Source organism: Channa argus, chromosome 1, assembly GCF_033026475.1.
Source record: "Channa argus isolate prfri chromosome 1, Channa argus male v1.0, whole genome shotgun sequence".
Taxonomy (NCBI): domain Eukaryota; kingdom Metazoa; phylum Chordata; class Actinopteri; order Anabantiformes; family Channidae; genus Channa; species Channa argus.
This window is the reverse complement of record NC_090197.1, coordinates 18,008,758-18,029,385: the sequence shown is the minus strand read 5'-3', so window position 1 is coordinate 18,029,385 and position 20,628 is coordinate 18,008,758. Positions and strand designations below refer to the sequence as shown.

General features: G+C 39.8%; 1 protein-coding gene across 11 annotated transcripts in view; it reads right to left on the bottom strand.

Moving 5' to 3' along the window:
• Positions 1-405: 405 nt before the first annotated feature.
• Positions 406-20,628, bottom strand: part of dync1i1a (dynein cytoplasmic 1 intermediate chain 1a) — a 48,773-nt gene continuing 28,550 nt past the window's right edge. For 10 of the 11 annotated variants that reach the window (XM_067503776.1, XM_067503798.1, XM_067503808.1 and 7 more), the window contains 7 exons: positions 14,776-14,922; positions 13,101-13,214; positions 12,763-12,896; positions 12,291-12,435; positions 7,093-7,233; positions 3,960-4,085; positions 406-1,209 (listed from right to left, as the gene is read on the bottom strand). In XM_067503776.1, the coding sequence (XP_067359877.1) occupies positions 1,099-1,209; positions 3,960-4,085; positions 7,093-7,233; positions 12,291-12,435; positions 12,763-12,896; positions 13,101-13,214; positions 14,776-14,922 (918 nt within the window). In that variant the 3' untranslated portion in view covers positions 406-1,098. Of the gene's footprint in view, positions 1,210-3,959; positions 4,086-6,700; positions 7,003-7,092; positions 7,234-12,290; positions 12,436-12,762; positions 12,897-13,100; positions 13,215-14,775; positions 14,923-20,628 lie in introns of those variants that run through there. The other variant, XM_067503863.1, reaches the window with a different exon arrangement.

The window sequence follows — 20,628 nt, the reverse complement described above, 5'->3', positions numbered from 1 at the left end:
TTTTTCTCAAATCATTTGATGGCATAAATGCAACCATATTAATCGTAATATATTAATGTAATGAGTTGGATTAAACTGTGTGTGAAATCCAGAGATTAATTGTTACATCCATATGGAAGTTTTGTTCCAGGGTTGAGTCCTGAATCTTTGTATTGTGTGCTTATGTGATGAAATATATCCACAAGATTATGATTAAAAAGTACTAGCATTTAGAACAGTGTTTACTGTTGACTAGTGTAAGGTCTAAATGTTTGCAAGCGTTCCAGCATAAATTTGTGCAACACAAAGAATGTAGGTGTTTCATATGGCATGCAGGAACCATGCAGTAAACATAAACTGTTATTAGAAAAGTGAATACATATGTTTTCATTCCAATTATGTGAATGAACAGGAGAAAGCAAGACATCGGTTTATTAGCTATGCTTTTAATGGCAAACATAGCAGGTTCGACAGCAAGTACTCAGCAGTACAGTATACTTCTTATTAATTTTTGATGAATGTACAGTTGTAGCCATCCTTTGGAAATAAAGCCAAAGTGCCAAAACCACACTTGATTTAATTTGACACCCTGAAACACTGACAGCCACAAAGCCCAATGTGTGAAAACATCACCATATTAACTCCATGTTTATGCATCTGGAATACTTCAGGAATGTGTTGCATGCAGGCATAATACACACAAAGGAAGCACAACATAAAGTGAACATAACATTTTGTAAACTTAATATCAATATTCTGTGGACCCTGCTTTATTTTCACAGTAGTGCAAAGCATCGTTACAGTACACATTTATAAGGCTATAAGACTGCCACTTTGTATATACCGTAGGCTCACGAGTTGCAAGCAACACATCACCTTGAGTTATTAAACTAATAAATAAGGGAGAACAAATCAGTAGAATTCAACAGTTTAACCATTAGTAAGGGAGTAAATTCAAAAATACAGTCAAAGCGTTGCCTTGTTTGGAACAGACAGGAATATGTAAATGGATCATGGTGGGGAAACAAAACAAAACTGACTGAGAAGCACATGCTATGGTGACACCAATAAAAGCACACCAGGCCTTGAGTCACTCCATTTTGATTTTGGAGTCCTTTTCTATGAAGCCAGCTCCATAGGCCCCTCCTCCTCGCCATCGGCCCGATTAGCGCGAATCTCCATCAGCGTACGAGCAAAACGTGCCCAATCGTCTGTATGGGCCACCGACAGCTGGAGAAAACATCACAGAAATACAAGTATAAGACATTATGCACCAAATGTACACATTCGCACTGTCTGGATGGCATCACATCTGCACACTGGCTTGGCAACAGAATTACTTTTGCAGATTTCCATGAAACCAAGCTGATGTCTGAGGGTGCATCTAATAGAACTCTTCATGGGTCCATTATTTTGGGCCTGGTCTGAAACAAACCCATGGAAGTTCTGAAATTCATTTGAAAAAAGCCCTGATCCAAAGGGCAGAAGAGCCAGGCTCATCTGAGAAGACCTGAAATTAAAATCTCTGGTACATTGTTTCAACACAGGGCTGTATTGTTCAGAATGACTAAAGACATGCTAGCAGCTTTGTGAGGCTGCGCTTTGTTGCACCAGTGCTTTGAGTTAAATATCCTCATAATGACTAACATGCTGCTACAATACAGGTACAATAGTCATGGTTTAGCTTTTTAGCATGCTGACATTTGCTTATTAGCACTTAACAGAAAGTACAGATGAGGCTGACTGAGATGTCATTAGTTGTATTGAATCATAATCCAAAGTACTGGCCTGACAATGGTGCTCTATGGCAAATTCAATCCGGATCAAAGTGACCGACACAGTCATCACTAGCCTGACTAAAAGTTTATATGAACTGTACTGACCAAAGGGCTCGTACAGGATGTCAAACTGAATATTGTTGCACTGTGGGAGTCAGAGTGAGTGGAACAGAAGCCGTGGCCACCACCCAAGCTGTCTGCAACCACTTTGCATGGCCAGGCTGTAATTAAACAGAAAGGAGGAGGGAGGTAGCCATTTTGAACCCTCACACTCCCAATAGAGCTGAGCTGGCCACAGCAGGGGGTCTGGCAGAACATCCTCTATATGGTGACTGACTGATTTCAACATTAGCAAGGTTTTACCAGACTGCAAGACACTTGGGTCCAAAACATTTTCATGGTGTGGAACAGCATTATATCACTGAAACCAAATCTGAATGACTGTTGTTTTATGGACTTTCCATACGGGGCAACACCAATAAAAGACTAATCCTTGCCGATAAACAATATAAAGTGAATTTGTACTGAGTGAGATAATACTTAAGTAAAAGCGTTCTTTTAAATTCCTGGAACAATTTTAGGGGTCGCTGTTGGTCCCAGGACAACTTACCTCTTAATGAAATTACTGGCATCTCTTTTTTTCCCACATGCTGTTCTTAGTTTTAGTTATATGGGGGGTGTTTCTAATGAAGTGAATACCTCCAACACACTCCTTCTCTTTGGAGTCATAAAACCTTTCAACCACGCTCACTTTTATTGATGACTCTTCTGTGTGGAGGCCACCAGCTCAGTCGAGCGTCTCTCCATGTGACCACACAACCCTAAAAGATTCTAAAATTAGTTGAGCGGCTAGGCCAAAACATCCTCACATGAGGATCCTAACCATTGCCCTGCAAAAACATGAGAACATGCAGGGCAGGGTGGTTGCTTTGTGGTGATGATAAAGTCATGTGCAGGCCATTTTACAGAGACATCAATGAGGAGGGAGGGGAGCAGAGAATCAAACACATACATTCATGGTAAAGCTAACAGATGGATAAACATACAGGGCTAAGAGACCTAAAATGGACAGTTGTGGTACATGTGGAGGTTTTCCAGTAAAAAAAAAAAAAAAAAAACTTATTTCAGCTCTTAAAGTACATGTCTTTCAACAAAGTCAGTGGACCAAATATACATCAAACACTATAGTACAGTATGTAAAATGCAAATTATTTTGTAGAATTTCAGAGTTTTAAGCTTTTAATTTTAAAGCCACTGTTCAAGTCAAACTTGTTTTATATTTTTCAAAGAACAGACCTATACGCAGTACTGTCCATGAACACCTCACAACACATGACAACGCACACAACAACCTTTTGGTTTAGAACCAATACACTCCTAGTTGCAATTGATGTTCCATTAAACCAGACCTGCAACACTGTAGTCCCTACTGTTTCTCAATCTAATGCAGTATAACTTAACTGGGGAGGGTTGCGTCAGGAAGGGCATCCGGCGTAAAAACTGTGCCAAATCAACATGCGGACAATGATTGCTGGGGCCACCCTGAACTCGGTTCACTGGACGGGATAAGCAGAAAGGACCAAAAAATCTCATTCAGATAAAACTGAAACATCTATCCATTAACAAACCTTCTTATCCATTTAGGGGCCGCAGGTTTGCTGGAGCCTATCCAAGCTGTCATTGGGCACGAGGTGGGGTGCATCCTCGACAGAACAGATGACCCTTCACACTCACATTTACACCTACAGGCAATTTCGAATCAACTATTACCCTAACTACATGTCTTTGGATCGGAGAAGGAAACTGGAGTACATCATGCAGAAAGGCCGCAGTCAGCTGGTAGACTGAATTTTTATGTACCAGAGAAGGCTTGTCAATGACATAATATTAGAAACACTATTTTTATTTAATATTTCAACAATATTTAAAATGTCAGTAATTATTCTCTAATGATTATTCTAATCCTAAATATAGAGCAATCACTGCTCATTTCTGGATACCAAAAAAATATTATATATATATATATATATATATATATATATATATATATATATATATATATATATATATATATATATATATATATATATATATATATATATATATATAAAATATACAAATAATACAAATAATATAAATATTCTAATTTAACAAACTATTATGAAATTCATTAGTTTGGAAGTACACAATTATTATTTGTACCTCTCCAGTATCGTAGATCCAGACTCGGCCCTCTGAGTCACCCACAGCCACTTCCTTCCCTCCTGATGACCAGCGAACCCTGTTGAGGGCCGACGCTCCCTCAATGGTCACACTAGCAGTTGGCACCTGATGGATGATCAAACACAACAAAAGTTTGAGAAGTTTTTTTTTTTGGTTGGTTTTTTGATTCTTTCACACATAGAGCACATTACTGTAAATTATATTTTGATCTTTTTTTTTTTAAACTGGGTGTTTTAAATGGTTAGAGTGACCAGACAGCCCATATGTAGGCGAAGAAAGGCTGTAACGTTTCAAATATTTTATAATTTCAAGAAACTCCACAATGTCCACAATTAATACCATAATTAAAAAAATAATTAACTTACAATTCAATATTTTCCATTTTAAAAGCACCACAATCAGACAGTCTGATTTCAAAGTAAAATATTTCTATGTCATATAATCAGTGGTATTAAATTACACGAACAGCTTCAAACTTGCCTTTTTTTGCCTTTACAACCTATTCCACATTGCACAACTCACTAAAAAAATACTGTGTGAGCATTTTAGTAGGCCTTATAAAATCTTCCCATTCTTAATTTTTTAAATTAATAAAAGCAAAAATGCAAAGACTGGTACAACTGTAGAAAATGTATAACTGTGGTACAATGTGCATGACATTTTTTTTTTGTATTTATACTGCAGCTTGCTAAAAGTGAATGTGTAAGCTAGTTGCAAAGGGAATTCCTAGCAGTTTCCTGTTTTATTAAAACACTTCCACAAACAAAATGCACTGGGATAAAGTTTTACACTTACAGCATGCCTCTTGAGTCCTCGTTATTTCCTTTGACTGCTGCTGTTAAGCCATTCTACTTAAATTTTCATTGGAAAATTGAAGCATTATGCCATTTCAGGCTAATTTACAGAACAAATTTACTATATACAAATGGAAATTTTATGCATGCACTCTGGAGGCTAGATAGGCCTAGCTGTCAAACTCACAACTCCTTATTCAAATGTGGACACACACAAGGCTATTTACTGTATAATAACTATGTTCATGATTGTTGCTGTTGTGGGTGAGTGGACGCACTGCTTGTGTTACACCTTTGAAAACCTAAAACCATCTGCAGTGTTTCCATAAACTGTTCCTGAAATGTGTGAGGCGAGTCTGACACATGTCACCAATGGAGACAGAGGCCTTGGCATCATGTCGCCGAGCTTCTGCGTATTTAAAGCAGCACTAACCACAGACTGACTCCCATCAGCCTGCTAGCTTCCTCCGCTCCGCCCGAGTGGATCTGTACTGAGCACATTAAATTGGCTGCATGGTTTGGTGTGTGTGTGTGGTGGAAATGAGAACCAGGCGCGCAGCACTGCTCTGTTAATGTGCGTTTTTAATATGACAGTAACAATGGAAGTCTGTTGCCATTAGTTGACTGTGTGTTCATGTGTTTAGTACATCCGTGTGTGTGTGTGTGTGTGTGTCTGTGTGAGTGAGTGAATCTGAGCAAATGTTTCTCATAAAGCACATTGTTAGCAGAGTTAGGCCGTTGATAATGAACTCTTCCTCTGTCAGTGAAAAGGCCACTGTTGTTGAGACCATGGGAAACTTGTCATCTGGACGGCAGAGAGAAGACCCGAGACGCTTAGATAGGATCAGTGATTGCGAGTGTTGTCTTCAGTGACTGAAATTAGATGAGACAATGGAAGTGATTTCACCCACGAAACTCATGGGTAATGAGATATGAATTTTATGTGTATCATACAAAGGGGGTTGCAAGAAACGAGAGAGGGAGGGGAGCAGGAGATGCAGACTTGTGTTAAGTTTGAAGGCATTGTGGGTGTTGTCTCCATGGAAACCAAGAGCGAAGGTGAATGAAGAATCCTTTTACCCCCACTTTTACCTGAGTGATCAAAGGTTTGGTAGCCACTTTCCTATCAGAGACGTAGCAAAGTGTGCTTTCCAGCCTGAGCTGAAGTGATGTTTTCATTATAATGCTTTTCTATTATTCCTAGGTATAGTTTAAAATTTAAACAATGAAATATGTTTCTTTCTTTTGGGGGAAAGTTAATGAAACAATTGGTATGGCTCTCATACCCTCCAGTTAAAGATAAAGTTAAAGAAGTTAGGTGGCAGGTAGAAAACATGGACAGGTTAGCCTGGTTCTGTCCAAAGGTAACACTTTGATGCTCACAGATAAACATGTTTTATCATAAATGTACAATCCATTGGCCATTTGAAGAGACTTTTTTTCACATCAAACAAGCAGTGGTAAAGTGGGCTTTAGAGGAATTAAACTGAGCCAGGCCACCTGTTACCCCTGTTTCTAGTCTTGATGCTAAACTAAACCGTCTCCTGCCTCTCATGTTTATCAGATGGACCTAAATGATACAAAACTATATATCTGATTTTAAAAAAAGGTGAATTAATAAACATTCAACATGTCCAGCTGCTCTTTTAAAACCACTTTTCAAACAACAAAATATGACAGTTCTTAATGGGAGAGTATTAAATAAAAAGCTTTGTTAAAAAAATAAAAACTCAGCACACCCTTTAGTCAATACTTAAAAAGTATTTGTGTCTTCTAATCTTACTCCTTAATCCCTAAAACCAATCACAAAACAGCATAGTTAGACTTACAATGATTATTTCATGCACTAATCGTAAAACAAAGTTTTCCTCACGGCACTGAGAATCTCAACCTCTGGCCTGATTTTTCATTTCCAGCATGGGACTGCGGACTGAAGGCTGGGGCTCATGTTTCTTGGTCTCCTGCACATCTGTGTACTTTTCTGATTCACGGAACATTGGACAGAGGTTGCAGGAATGTTAGCAGGGCGGCTGGGTGGGAGCAGGGATGAGGAGATGTCAACCAGTTTGATTTAAAGCAATGGCTGTGGGAAACGCCCACAAGAGAATCTTGAATCGTGTGTGTAAGGCGGGATGCGGAGGGGTTGGTGGTGGAGGTGGGGAGTGATGAGAGGGAAAAGGCTTGGGTGTTTGGTTGTGCGGTTCGGGGCTGAGACCCAGCAACAGGCCCTGAGGACACCAAACACACACACAAAGCAATGACACAAACAATACACCCATAATGACCTGTATTCACCTACCAATGGGCAAGTCACGCACCTCAGTATCGTTGTTGAGATTCCACAGGTCTAATCGGCCCATGCCATCCACAGCAGCAAACATAGCAGGGTGCACAGGCGACCACATGACATCATAAACATAGTCAGCGTTATCTTCAAAAGAGTACAGAGGCTTGTTGTGCTGAGAAGAGAAAAAGAGGTCATCTATGTGAGAGTGTATGGCTGACATGGTGCAAAATTTTAAAAATTAAACACGGCAGATAAAAAGACAGTTATGGATTACAGTAGAAGACAAACTAGAAATAGAAAGAAAAGAACCATAGCCAGAGAGAGGAGGAATGGCGAGAGGGAGTGAGTGAGTTTCAGACAGAGTGGCGCTGCCTCAGCCTTGGGGCCTGTCTGGTTGCAGAGCCTAATTAAAAAGCCTAGCACATTCACACAGCGCCATAAAACCTCTGGGAGAGATGAAAGGGAGGGCCCCTCCACAAGGTGTACAGTAACCTCAACACAACAGCTGTCTGAGAGAGATGGGAAGAGATGGGAAATGGGAGGAAAAGGAGGGGCGGACAATGGTCAGAGAGAAAGGGGATCTGGAACAAGGGTGTGTGTGGGTGTAGCTCGATGGCTGCTTAAGGTTTTAGGCCTTTAAGAGAAAATAAACAATGATTTACAATTGAAAAAAAAACTTGTCAGTTCTCTCCGATGGACAGTCTTTTCTTTATTGCAATTTTCTTTCTTCATGGTGGACAATTAGCTAATACTGGCCAATAATATCTGTCTTGCCAAGTTATCAGCCTATATAATTCTGTGATTCTACCAAATTCCCTGAACACCATAAGAGAATGACAAGAAATCTTTAGAGAAGGATAAACTATTATACAAATTAAGTTTTTTTTAGGTAACAATTAGAGCTCAAGGAACAAATATGGTCAGCAAAAATCTTGCTATGCATTATTGTAGAAATACAAATTTGGCACATAATAATGGACTCTGGATGTGGTGTTTGTTTTTGTTGATTACAATATGCAGACTGAGCTACTCAGAAAAACAGACTCCAAGTTCAAATTTGTGTTTATGCACGTTTCTATATCATAATATAATCTAGGTATCGTTTGCTGTGCTCATATTGTAGGTGGTTATATTTACAAGCTAACTGTCTTTACTGGCAAATAAGCGAATACCCATACAGTACACTGCCCCACTACAGACAAGATGCTATAATGGAAATATAGTTCATACACCGTGTGTGCGCGTGCCTGTGTCCCCATCTCTCAGACCGACTGTTAGGATTATTGAGGCTTACAAACTGCATTCCTGACAGGTAGGGTGGGAGGGGTGAAAGAGGGGAGACAGGTTGGCTACAAGAGAAGAATGTCTCTCTTTCTCTCTCTCGGTCTCATTGATTCTCTTTCTCCATCACCTTTGCTCTCTCACTCCACAGATACTAGCGTGCGCTCACATAAACAAACACAGCCGAGACAATTTCAAGCCTCAATTGAACCTGTTTTCCAGTCGGCACAGTGACAGCAGAGGTCATTTCTCTCCATCTCACAGTGTAGTGTTCGATCAGCTGTGCTGTTCTCATTTACAGTATGGTATCTGTCCTTGTTATACTCCATGCCCCATTTACAGGTAACTGTTTTACTCGCTCTACAGTACTTGCTGTCATCCGGGTGTATTTCAAATCTCATTTCATTTTGATAATCTGCCTTTGTAAATTAAACCCTTTGCATTTTTCCACCATAATTCAAAGTAATACCTAATTTAGGAGAGGACATAAGAAGTGGGTGAAGTCTTTCATGTATCATACAGACTTCTCAAAATGTTAACTATTGTTTTACTTTGTCTGTCCATAATCTACCCATTTTAAATAAGGTGACTTGGGTAAATAATCAGCAGCAGCAAGTCTCAGAACTAATCTGAAAATGAAGCTTAATCCATGTGGCGCCGCATGTGAAGTAACTGCTTGTCATTATCTTTCCTGTACTGAGGCACTGAGGAGTTTCTAGCACGTTTGAACTAGAAAACCATCACTGAAACACTAGATACACATTATTGATGTCACAATGCAATGCCAGCTTACTGACATAAGGTTTGGTTGTAGTCTTAAAATATAAAATGTTAGAGGGGCCGCAAATCTAGCAGAAAAGCTTTCATGGGACAAGGGTCCAAACCATCTCATCTCTGCAGCAGTCACAGTCAAATAATTTGGCGGGTTCATACTTGGCGTGTCAGTAACACCATGCTAGCTTGATGGGCTTCACACCAGATTTAATAAGCAAACACGGCAGGGACTGAGCTGCTCAAATTAGAAACTGTTATGAAATGTTCCCCGAGCGGGGCTGTAAGAGCTCACCAGGATGAAACCCTCATTGGATTTTCTCTCATCTGACTACAGACACTCATCTGAAAGACTATCAACACACATTATCACCTGAGCTGACAGTGTTGCAGGCCTTTAATTAACTGCTTAAGGGTGCAAAAGTGGAATGATTACACTCCATCCAATCACTTAGTAGATGCTGGTTTTGGGGTCAAGAGAGCATGACTGTTCAAGTTATGCAAAATCACAAACCCACTCCCAGCTGTCGCGACGTCTTCTTGCTTTGGCCGACTCGAAATGTTTTCACTAACCACAGTATTGGCACCGTGAGGCACCGCGGAGTGTAAAAACATCAGCAGACTTCTGTACCACGGCCTTTTTGAACTGTGAGGGCAAACGTGTGTGTGAATGCAATGAAAATTTGCTGTGAGAGTATGCGTGTGTGTTACAACAGCTTATGACAGCTGTGATTGGTGGGCTGAAGGCAAACCTCGAGGGAATTTTAGGTAAGCAAAGGCAACTTGCTTAAGGTGTATGTGAGGCATGTGTGGTGTGTCTTTGTTTACACACACACACACACACACACACATACACACACACTCACACTCAGGTATTCCTGCCCACACACAAATATGAGTTATGTGGGATAAGAGACAGACATGCATTCCTGTGGTGCCCCTCAAAGGAAAGGGAATTCCCAAATTTTGAAAAATAACACACTTTTCTGATGAAAATCTACAGAAATCTGTGTAACGTTAGCCTTTGCGCTACTTATTCACTGGTTGCAAAAAAATTTCATCTTTACTGCATGTCACAGCCAAGTATGAAAAACGCAACCTAATCCTGGATAAAACTGAAAATATTACAGAAAATCTATTTTATATTCTCATCATGCTGAATAGTTTTTTGTTACCTGTTTTTGCTGTTTGAACCTCTGTTCATGTTGATGTCTGTCTTTTAACATTACCATTACTTTCCACTATAAAGAGGATATTTTTTCTTTTGTCTTTGGAATCCCTCCCGGTCCTTTTCCCATCACTCTCTCCCCCATTAAATCTTCTACTGTATGACTGCAATCCTTCCTACCTACAGATTGAGTCATTTATGCACTAACAGTGTCAGTGGCATCAGAGTCACTAGTCCTTGCGTCCCTGTTTACCAAAAAGACAGTCAATATGCTTAGTCATGTTTTCAGTACAACAATCAATCCCTCCAGGAATTTGTGACTTTGCAAAACTAAAACATCATTAAAATATTACAACATGCATCAAAACCTTTTCGAAAAGCTGTTGTGAAAGTTTCGGCCGCAACAATCAATACCAAATTCAAATTCAAATTGCAACACTGTGTTGTGCCCTGTCTATATACTTTCATTAAATGAAAGTTTATGAGATGCAACTCAAACAGGTTAATTGTTGGTTGATCTAACTCTTCACAAGTTCCCGTTCATTAAAGACACCGTAACGGGAAAGCAATTACTCAATTGATGATATATTTGCAAAAAGTCTAATAGAAATCTATAGAATTATGCTTGACAGATTATGACAACTTTATTTCTTCAATAATTTCTGATCCGAGAAACATATTACAGCAACTGAGAAAAAACTCCTGTTTCTCCTTTGTGTTTTACCACTGCCACTAAAAGCACCATTTACAGTAAGTTTATTAGCAACCTTTATATTCTCTCACTCTGACAGAAACTATGTTTCATTAGCCTTTTTCCTGGCACTAAAACGCCCCAAGAGCTGAAATTCAAAGGGAAACAATTGCATCTATCTAAAAGGAGAACTGTGCCCTGAGTGGATGAGGATTCTCATGAGCACAACTGGCAATGCAGAAAACATCAGACATCATTTCTGGTTATTTGTTGGATGAGGCCCAACATAGTTTGAGAAGTGAGAAAGCAATTTTAAAATATGAGCCAATGACAACTTTTATATTGTTCCTGTAAATGAAGAATCCCCTGCAGAGGACTTTTTGCCTTGAGTTGAACCTCAGAGACATTCCTTCCTCTGACGCTGTGTCACCAGCCTACATTTGTGACACTGGTCACACACCTATTCTTTATCAAAACTGCAGCGTTGGCAGATTGTAAGTGGAGCAGTCTCTGTCTCTAAGGCAGTGCCTGACAGGCACAGGCACAATACAAATAATTTCTTCCACAAAAACTGCAGTGTGTAAATTTTGTCTATTGATCAGAGCAGGAGGTAACTAACTCTACAGCCTCTTTCCGCGTGCTGCAATCCGATCTTTTCTAGAATTTACCGGGAGGATGTGTATATGAGAACGCAAACATCCAAGTGAGATGTTTACGTTCTGCAGATTACCCAGAGATTATCCTACAAGTACAAAATCTGGATTATGTTTGTTAGGTTCTGCATGGAGCACGCTGCCCTGTCTCAAAGTTCTGAGAGGACTTAAAAAGAGTGAATCCATTGACATTTCTGTTTCCAACAGCATACATTCTCTATCATGTTGTCCCTCATATACGTGCTGATCCCTCACTGAAATCAAGTTTCTTACGTGAGAACACTTGTGACTCTGACAATCTCCTGCTGTGTGTTACATGTGTGAAACGACATGCCTGGAGCTGCTTCTCTTTATATGAGAAAGAGACTTGCCTTTGAATGATTTCACTGTAAACCCTAACAGTACAATATACACAGTAACACAGTAAAAGAAGTCACTCACATACACAGAAACACAAGTAGTAAGAGAGAGGGTGATTTTCCAAAAACTTGGCTCACCTACAGTATTCAGCTACCCCCCACCATTCTGCTCTCTCTCTCCCCACACACATGCAATTTTCTCCCTCTCTCTGCAGCCTCTCAGAGTCCACAATCAACCCCCCACACATCCTCCCTCTCCCTCTCACCTCTCTTGCAAACACACAAATACACACATACACACCATACCTTGGTGCTCCATAGTTTAACAGTCCAGTCAAAGGAGGACGTGATGAAGAGGTGGGAAAAGTCAACGGTTCCCACAGCACTGTGACAGCTGATGCCTGTCACTGGCCCCTGGTGGCCCTCAAACATCTCACAGATTCCAGCCTTACTACAGTAGGAGATGGCACAAATGTAACATTACTAACCTTGACATTCAGCACTGCATGGTTTTTCTTTCATATAAAATGTTTGTAAAAATTTCAAAGATATTTTACTTATTTGATCATTTTAAAGTAGCTATGCAGAATAAAACTTCCCAATTTAGGAACAAAAACAAAAACACTGTCCAGAGTCCTAAATGTATTCATACTGTAACTCTATAAAAGAAAACTAAAACAATGTTTCTGAATTAGACTTAAATCATGCGTCAACACTGTCACCATGTAAAAATCTCCTTTATCATCTTGTGCGTGTGCCTGCCAGCATGTCCGCTAACCTGCCATGTCTGGATGCAGTGTACACAGTGCCCTCCTCGCTTCCCACCACATAGTTGTTAACGTCTCCCATAGGGAAGGCCATGCCCGTCACTGCCACTGGTTTGGACTTATTGTACACCAGTTCCATGGTCTCCTACAAGCCCACATCACACACACATACACACACACAAAGCCAGTTTGCACAAACACAGAAGCTATTTATTCAAAGTACTAGACAGTTGCATGAGCACCAAAATGCTCCATCTTAATAAGTCAATAAATCCCCTAAAAAGACACTTTTTAACTTGCCAGAATGTGGTCTGTATGATGGCTGATGTGTGTATTGTGTGTTGTGTACCTGTGGCTGGGAGAGCATGTCCAGACTCCAAGAACACATCCTGCCATCTGTAGACACTGTGATCAGGTTGTTGGCATTCTGTGTGCCGACCACGTTAACGCAGTACACTGGGTGCTGCACAGATACATTGCAAAGCATATAGTTATTAGTCATATTTATTAGAAATTCTCTCTGCACATCTTGCATCTTGTGTGTTAAATATCTGGATAATTCTTAAGTGTTGTGGGCTTTCAGGGACATCTAAGAGTCCAACAATTTCACAAGCTAATATTACCTCATTTTGATTTTAACCATGACAAAAAATTATCATGTTGTTTAACCTTTAATCACATGACATAAGTTCACTGTACAAGTGGCTGTGTTCACTGGTCCTGTTAATGACTCTAAGTTGGGGACATGCATTGCTGTGCAAATCCACAGGAGTGTGTGAAACCATTATGTCATTACTGGGTAGTAATTCATTTGTGTACTGGGCTGCACAAAGAACCCATTCAACAATCAGCACTGTCTTGGCTGTCTGGACTCACTGACTGGAGAGGACGAGCACCACGGCCTCATTATAGGAGTCTGAAGCCACTTTAAACCTGCAGCATGGATGGGATAACTGTGATTATAAATGACCTCAGGTCGTAAGATATTGAGTGTATGCTGGTCAGTAATTGGTATCAGTGAGTTAACTGGAGCATCTGCACTGAACTGTCCTGTTAGTTGTGTCAAGAGTATGACTGTGCGTGTGTGTGTGTGTGTGTGTGTATACATGCGCTTACATCTTTCAGAGAACACACAGTCATGATGGAACTCTTATAAATTATAATTTAATATATATATATAACAATTTTCAACATTTTAAAAGGCTGTAAAACTGTTTTCCCCATCACCATCTCCTTCTGTAAACCAAGGTATTCTACTTGAAAACAATTTATTGGCAGTTCTGTTGAAGTTTAGGTTGTGTGATCAGAGATATATTGTCTGTGTAATCACATCTGATGAATTTACACCCACACTGTCTTAATGAAACAGATTATTCAAGTTTTGTGCATAAAACTCTTAATATCTAGTCTGCAGATATACTTTTTTTTTGAGTGTTAGTTGTCAATGTCTGTTGAAGTGAAAAACCAAAGATGAAACAAAACAAAGGAAGAAAGTAAGTTTTTACTCTTTTTTGGTGAAATTGCTACTAAATCACTGTGTGTATGTAGTGTGTGTTTTTATGCAGCTAAATTAAAGCAGAGAAGGATGTGTTTTCTCTGTAGTTCAGAGAATATTTTAGCACCTAAAACCAAACTGATCATTTACTTTACTTTGACTGGAAAATGTCAGTATGGAAGATGCCATTTTCAAATTGTTTGTTCTGTCTAATTAACTACATATGTTGAAATAACACACATTCAACTTGCAGTTCTAAACAAAGGATAAAGCAGCAAATCTGTACAATTTTGAAACTAGAACTGGCAACAGTTTGGCTTGTTAAAAAAATTAATTAATTAATTTATAATGCCTATAAATTATTTTCTGTCGATTCATCAATCAATTTAAGCACTAAAACGTTGCTCCAACTCTTAAGCACAGATCTAATTATATATTAGATGAAATATATATCAACACTAAAAATACTGCAACTCTCCCACTAAATATCTTACTGTGTATCTTACTGTGCTGAAGGAGCCAGCCTTACAGTGTGTGCAGCAGCAGAGAGGGGGGTCCTCTGAACAGGAGTCCGACGGTGACTGCGGTTGTCCCACAGCACAATCTGCCCTGAGTAAGTACCCCCCACCACCAGGTTGGGATGAAACCTTGCAAAGCCCACGGACACCACTGGAGACTGAACAGAGAGAGAAAAAGAGCAGAATCCCTGCATGTTATTCTGTGTGAGCTTCATTAATTGGAAAGGTTCTGAAACACAAATGCTACCATGAACTGAGGAGAAAGAGGAAGACGATGACGATAAAACGACAGGTTAGATGAAATGTGGAGATAAAAAACAGACGGTGAGAAATAAAAGAAAGAAAGATATGAACTGAAAATGGTAACGCTAGACCAAGCATGAGTGAAAATGAGTGATCAAGGCTTCGTGATGGGTGGCAGACATAGGGGAGCGAGACGGCAAGGGGAATGATGAGTCTGGCTACGGTGAGGGTCCAGCGAGGAGAGAGGGGTGGCGCTGCGGCGGAGACCAGACAAAGAAAAGAATTGTAGTCCCCCTATTCCCCAGCCGTTTCACATTACAGCATCAAAACCCCAGAAGCCACTGGAGCGCTTACTGTAGCCTCCATCATGACAAGCGCACCCTTGACCCCCCTTCCCCACCCTCCCCACTGCTGTGTTTATTGAGTTTTGGTTCCTTTTCAGTGCTCGTCCCATATGGGCTTCTGGGTGCAACAGGCTCTCCCGACTTAGAGTCACTCAACTAGAGCCACTCTGTGCTGAGGAATTATGAGAAAATGTTTCTGCATCATAGTAATACAGGAGGGCATGTGGTGGTATGCACTGACAAATTCATCCATCCATCCAGTAGAGCTGCATGATCATGTTGAGTTAATTTACAGGCAAGAAAGGGCCAAGAGAGCGTTAAACAAGAAGCTCACAGACACAAATCACAATTAAAAACAGCAAACTATAACAACAAGCAGGGTGTATTTCGCAAATGACTGTTGCCTAATACGGTCATAGATTCTGATGGAAGAACCATTGTTGACAGTTTTAGTGTTCCTGAAGACAGTATGACAGTATGTCAGTATGACATTTTGGTACTCCATGACACATGCCTTGTCTTTGGAGGCAAAGCTCACCCTTAACTATACATTATATATGCTTTAAAAATGGCCCGAAATTCTTGATAGTATTATTTTTATTAGGCTGGTACAAACTATGTGGATACAAAAAATATTTTAGGAATCCAAACTAAAGGAGTAACAAATAATTGATTATTTTTTTTAAATTACTAACTTTTCAGAAATTCATTGTCATGTAAATTCATATACTCATATACTCTCTTTCTTAACAGGAGTTGAATGTACATACATACAAGTTACAAAGGTCAGCGACATATGCACACCAACATATTATCACAGTCGATCAAAAATCGTTTTAATATTTATCCTCGTTGATATCAATAGATCTTACTGAGAGTGAAGCAATCTAAAAATGTAGAGTAGCATAGCTTTTATTTATTTTTCCATTGGTTTTGCATTTCTCTCTGTCTTGCTCTCTCCGTCCCCACCACGCCGTGCGACGCAGCCAACTCAAAAAAACCCAGTTCATTTTTGAAAGCAGACTGGAAAACAACCCAGAAGGAACAAAAACACTGTGCACTCTTTCTCTCTCTTTTTTGTTTTTTCTGAGGAGTCACAGCTTCCAGATGAATGGCTGCGGTGTCGCTTCAGATGTCAGGATTGAAAATAAACTAAACTTCAGTGGTAAGAATAAAGTCGCTCATCAGCAAGCAGGGAGGCACTCTGAAACGTTTATTTACACAGTTGGATAAGAAGCAGTCGAGAGTTTTGGTTTATTAGCACGTATTAGTGTGTGCAATTTGATGATCTGACCAGGAATATCTACAATTGTTTAATCCACAGGACAGCATGTGAAAGTCAAAGCAGTTCGAGTCCATATGGAATCTGTACACTAAAGGCACCTGCCTCTGACTAAAAATGTTTAAAGCTCAAACCACATTTAACTGTGTGAATTACCTTGCAAGTAGCCTATGCTGAAACAAGCACTGCCACTCATATACACACAGATGATTCTTGCACGAACTTGATGACTTTTAATATCCCAGAGTTTTTGACCTCTACCCTCTGTGGTTGACTGGCTGCTTGCTGGTTGCTGAGATCCATTCCCATCATTTTCCATCAGCGGGCTAATTAAACCCATGTCCTGTCTTCCCTGTCATTTCTGTACATAAAAGCATACATCCATACAATTGCTAAATAAGTTTACCCCACCACCAAAACGATGTACGAAAGTATCATAAACAAACAACACCTAAAATCGAAATTATTCCTGAATTGTGCCTAGTTTTTTGTCCTATTTAGCACTTTCTTTTTCCTCCCTCGTTGCTGACTCTGTTAAGGCCTATATGCATTTGCCTAAAGTGATTGTAACCATAAGACTGCTATAAAAATGTCATTTCTCATTTAACTTTAAGTGGAACAATCTGAAGAACTTTAGCTAAAATGTATTAATGCTCTTATCTTTTAACTCACTGGAGAATCATCTCTTTGAACTATGCAGTATAAACTAAGATGACACAACTCGTTCTATTAACAACAAAAAATAATCAAGACAAACATACAAATCCACATACAGGCACAAATATAAAACATCCCTACCATCTCTTCATTCCTCCACCAGTTATCACCCTAAATAAACATCTCTACCCCACATGAGTAATGGTAAAGAGAAGCCAAATTAAATCAAGAGCCCCGCTATTTGCTCCACATGTTAGTTTAACTCTGAAGCAACTACTAACCCCTATCGGTGCCCCATCTTAAGAGGAAAAATCCTGACTAAACTCTGAATCCCCTCCTTAAGAAACCACAGGTTATGCCATCATTTCCCTCATGTACTGTCAGGCTTAGTGAAAGAGCTACTGAAAATTAGCCTGACTTTGTTCTGATAGTGCACTTTGCGGCGCCTGCCAGCGGCAACTTGGACTTAACATAAATGCCATAAATACTTCTAATCAAATGTCACATCATATATTTTGGAGTTTATGTCTTTCAAAGGCATTGCAGGTTATTAGGCACTGAAATAAGATCAATTTGTCCTGCATTATAAGGATGTTTATAATTTAGGATCAAGCGGAATTGGTTGATGGATTCTCTATTTGGATGTCATGTACAAAATTAATGACTGAGTTTAGAGCTGAATTATGGGTAGCTGGTTTACATTTAGAGGGTCTTTTCTTCTTTTTTATTCATTCATGAGCTTTTGCCATCATTGACTCAAATGCTGCCTTTGCATCTAAAAATACATTTCCCAGTGACTATATAAAACATTGTACAGTATGCATGTAAAGCTAACATTTTGAATTAAAAGAAAAGTTTGACATTTTCAGAAATATGCCTTTATAACAACCATGAAGCTACTGCACTGGTAGTAACTGGCTAAATTAGCTTAGCACAGAAGGACAATGGGGAAACCTGATCGATTTCTTGGTTTAAAGTTTTTGCCCAGATAAGGTCTGGTATATAGAAGGCTGTAGGAATGAGCCCTAAAAGCCAGAAACAACTGAGCGGTGGCCATTTGGTCAGGAGCTCACCAGTACAACTCTTTGAGTGGCAGGATAAATCTGGGTGAAAGTGAAAAAGCAGCTCTTGTCCCCTCTCTCATCATCATCATCACCACTGTGGAGCCTCTAAACAAGGCCCTTACCTACTGTAGTGGGTACAGGTCTGACTGTGGTTGTACTGGGCATTTTCCATGTGTGAGGTCAAGTAACTAGGTCAGTGTGTTTAGAGCATTCCCCCCAAAAATAAATAGGAAGGTTCAAAAAAAATGTTACGTGTTTTTACACTTCTAGTTCTCTAGTCCTAAAGTAGTCTATGAGTTATTTTTTTAAATTAACTTTTTGTTAAATGCCTTAAATAAGGTCTGTAAATAGCACAAGGTCAATAGATTTTCACATTTAACAATTGTACGTAGATATCGCACTGATATTTTTTTTTACCCTTTTTGCATCCTTAAAAGGGAAGTACTAACAAGTGGCTAAATGAAACTACATTCATTCATTCATTTATAGCCTGTGAATAGGTTTTTGCTTCTGGCAATTGTTTTTAAGTTCATTTTAATCTTATCTTGCTATACAAAACATGCAAGTATCATAATCTAATGTTAGCCATGGTTTTTATTTCTGCAATAATCCAAAAGCAAATGGAAAAATTACAATGAGTTGCTATTGAGCAAATCAGAGATGCTAATGTTCACGTTGGCCAACAAAATAATACGTCATCACTATGGCGCCCTATAACCCTTCATAAAGGTGCAATTTTTACACCTTGAATATATCAAACAAACACACATACTGTAAGCTAAATGAGCCAGTTGCTGACAGTAACCTTTAAGTCATTTCAACCTGCTCATCTAATTCTAGGCATATATGTGAATAAGTCTATTTCTCAAAAAGTTAAACTTTTCCTATAAATGGATTAGAACTATACTTTTTTCTTCCCCTACAGCACCTCTTGACTTTAGATTCATAAGCCTGGACATACCAGTCATACAAGCATCACATCTGTCTAAAGAAGACCTCAACAACTCTTTGACTCTATGATTGCATCTCCAGATCACGGCTGAATTGTTACCGAGCCTGACATTTCATTTCTAAAGTCAGAGTGCCTCTGTGAATGGTTTGCATCTCACATGCAGTGCAGGTGAGACACCTGCCAAGTTATCTCCTGCCAGCCCTGACAGACAGGATGTGAGGGGCGACAGCTCCCGGAAGAGAAAGCAACAGCGAGAGTCACTTTGGTACACTGGGCCTGAGATAAATTGTGGAAGTTGACACTCTGGCAGTCAGAAAAGTGGGTTTAATTTCTTTCTTAAGGCCAGGCCTAGTCTGTGTGTGTTTGTGTGTGTGTGTGTGTGTGTGTGTGTAGGCATAAGAAAGTATCATCTACCATATCTCACACAGGCTCACAAGGCTAAGTGCTTCTGGCAGCCCTTATTATATTAATGGGAAGTGTTCTGTAGTGGATAATACACAGATGGTAGGCTGTGATGAAAGATGGCACCCAGCAACGGATTAGGGAGGTTTGAAGGAATGACAGAGATAGAAAGAAAGCTGGAAAGAGGAGAACACTCCCTCCTTTGTTGCCTCCTCCTCTCTTTCTTTCTTCCTTTCTTTCCTCAGGCAACAAACTGTTGCTAAAGTCAGCTTAGGAAGGCAGAAATGGAGCAATGCCATAGTGAGAAGAGAAGGGGGGAGGCGGGGGAGCTGATAGGACATGCCAGACACTATATCCTCCCAAGCAAATCCACGCTCCATCCCTCCTCTCCTCCTGCCCCACCTCCCTAACCCTCACACACTGCACTCATCTGTTTTCCACTGCATTATCAGGACCAGATGGATCAGACTGTCTTCTCTTGCATCCTCGCTTCTTGACTCCCCCCCTTCCAACCACCTTTCTCCCCCTGGCTTCACTCGTTTATGACACCCCACGGATTTTGTCACTCTGTGGTTCCTGGCAATGAGAGAGAAATACCAAGTCGAGTCTCCATTTCACCAAAAAAAGCATGAGGAACATGGCCTGAGAACACAAATGGGCCTTTCACTCCCCCTCCTGACTGCTTTCCATTTATTTTCCATATCTTGTTTGTTTGCTTGGCTCATATTTTCACTTTTGCTGGCTCGTGGCTTTGTTATTAGATTTGTGTTGTAAATATAATGCAGCTACAGTATTCTGTTCTTTCTATTCTGATACTGAAGCTTTGGGTAGGAGATAGAGGCTACAGTTTTCTTCTCTAATCTCTTTTCAAAAGAAAATGGTATCAATCACATTTTACAGGATAATGTTCACTTATTATT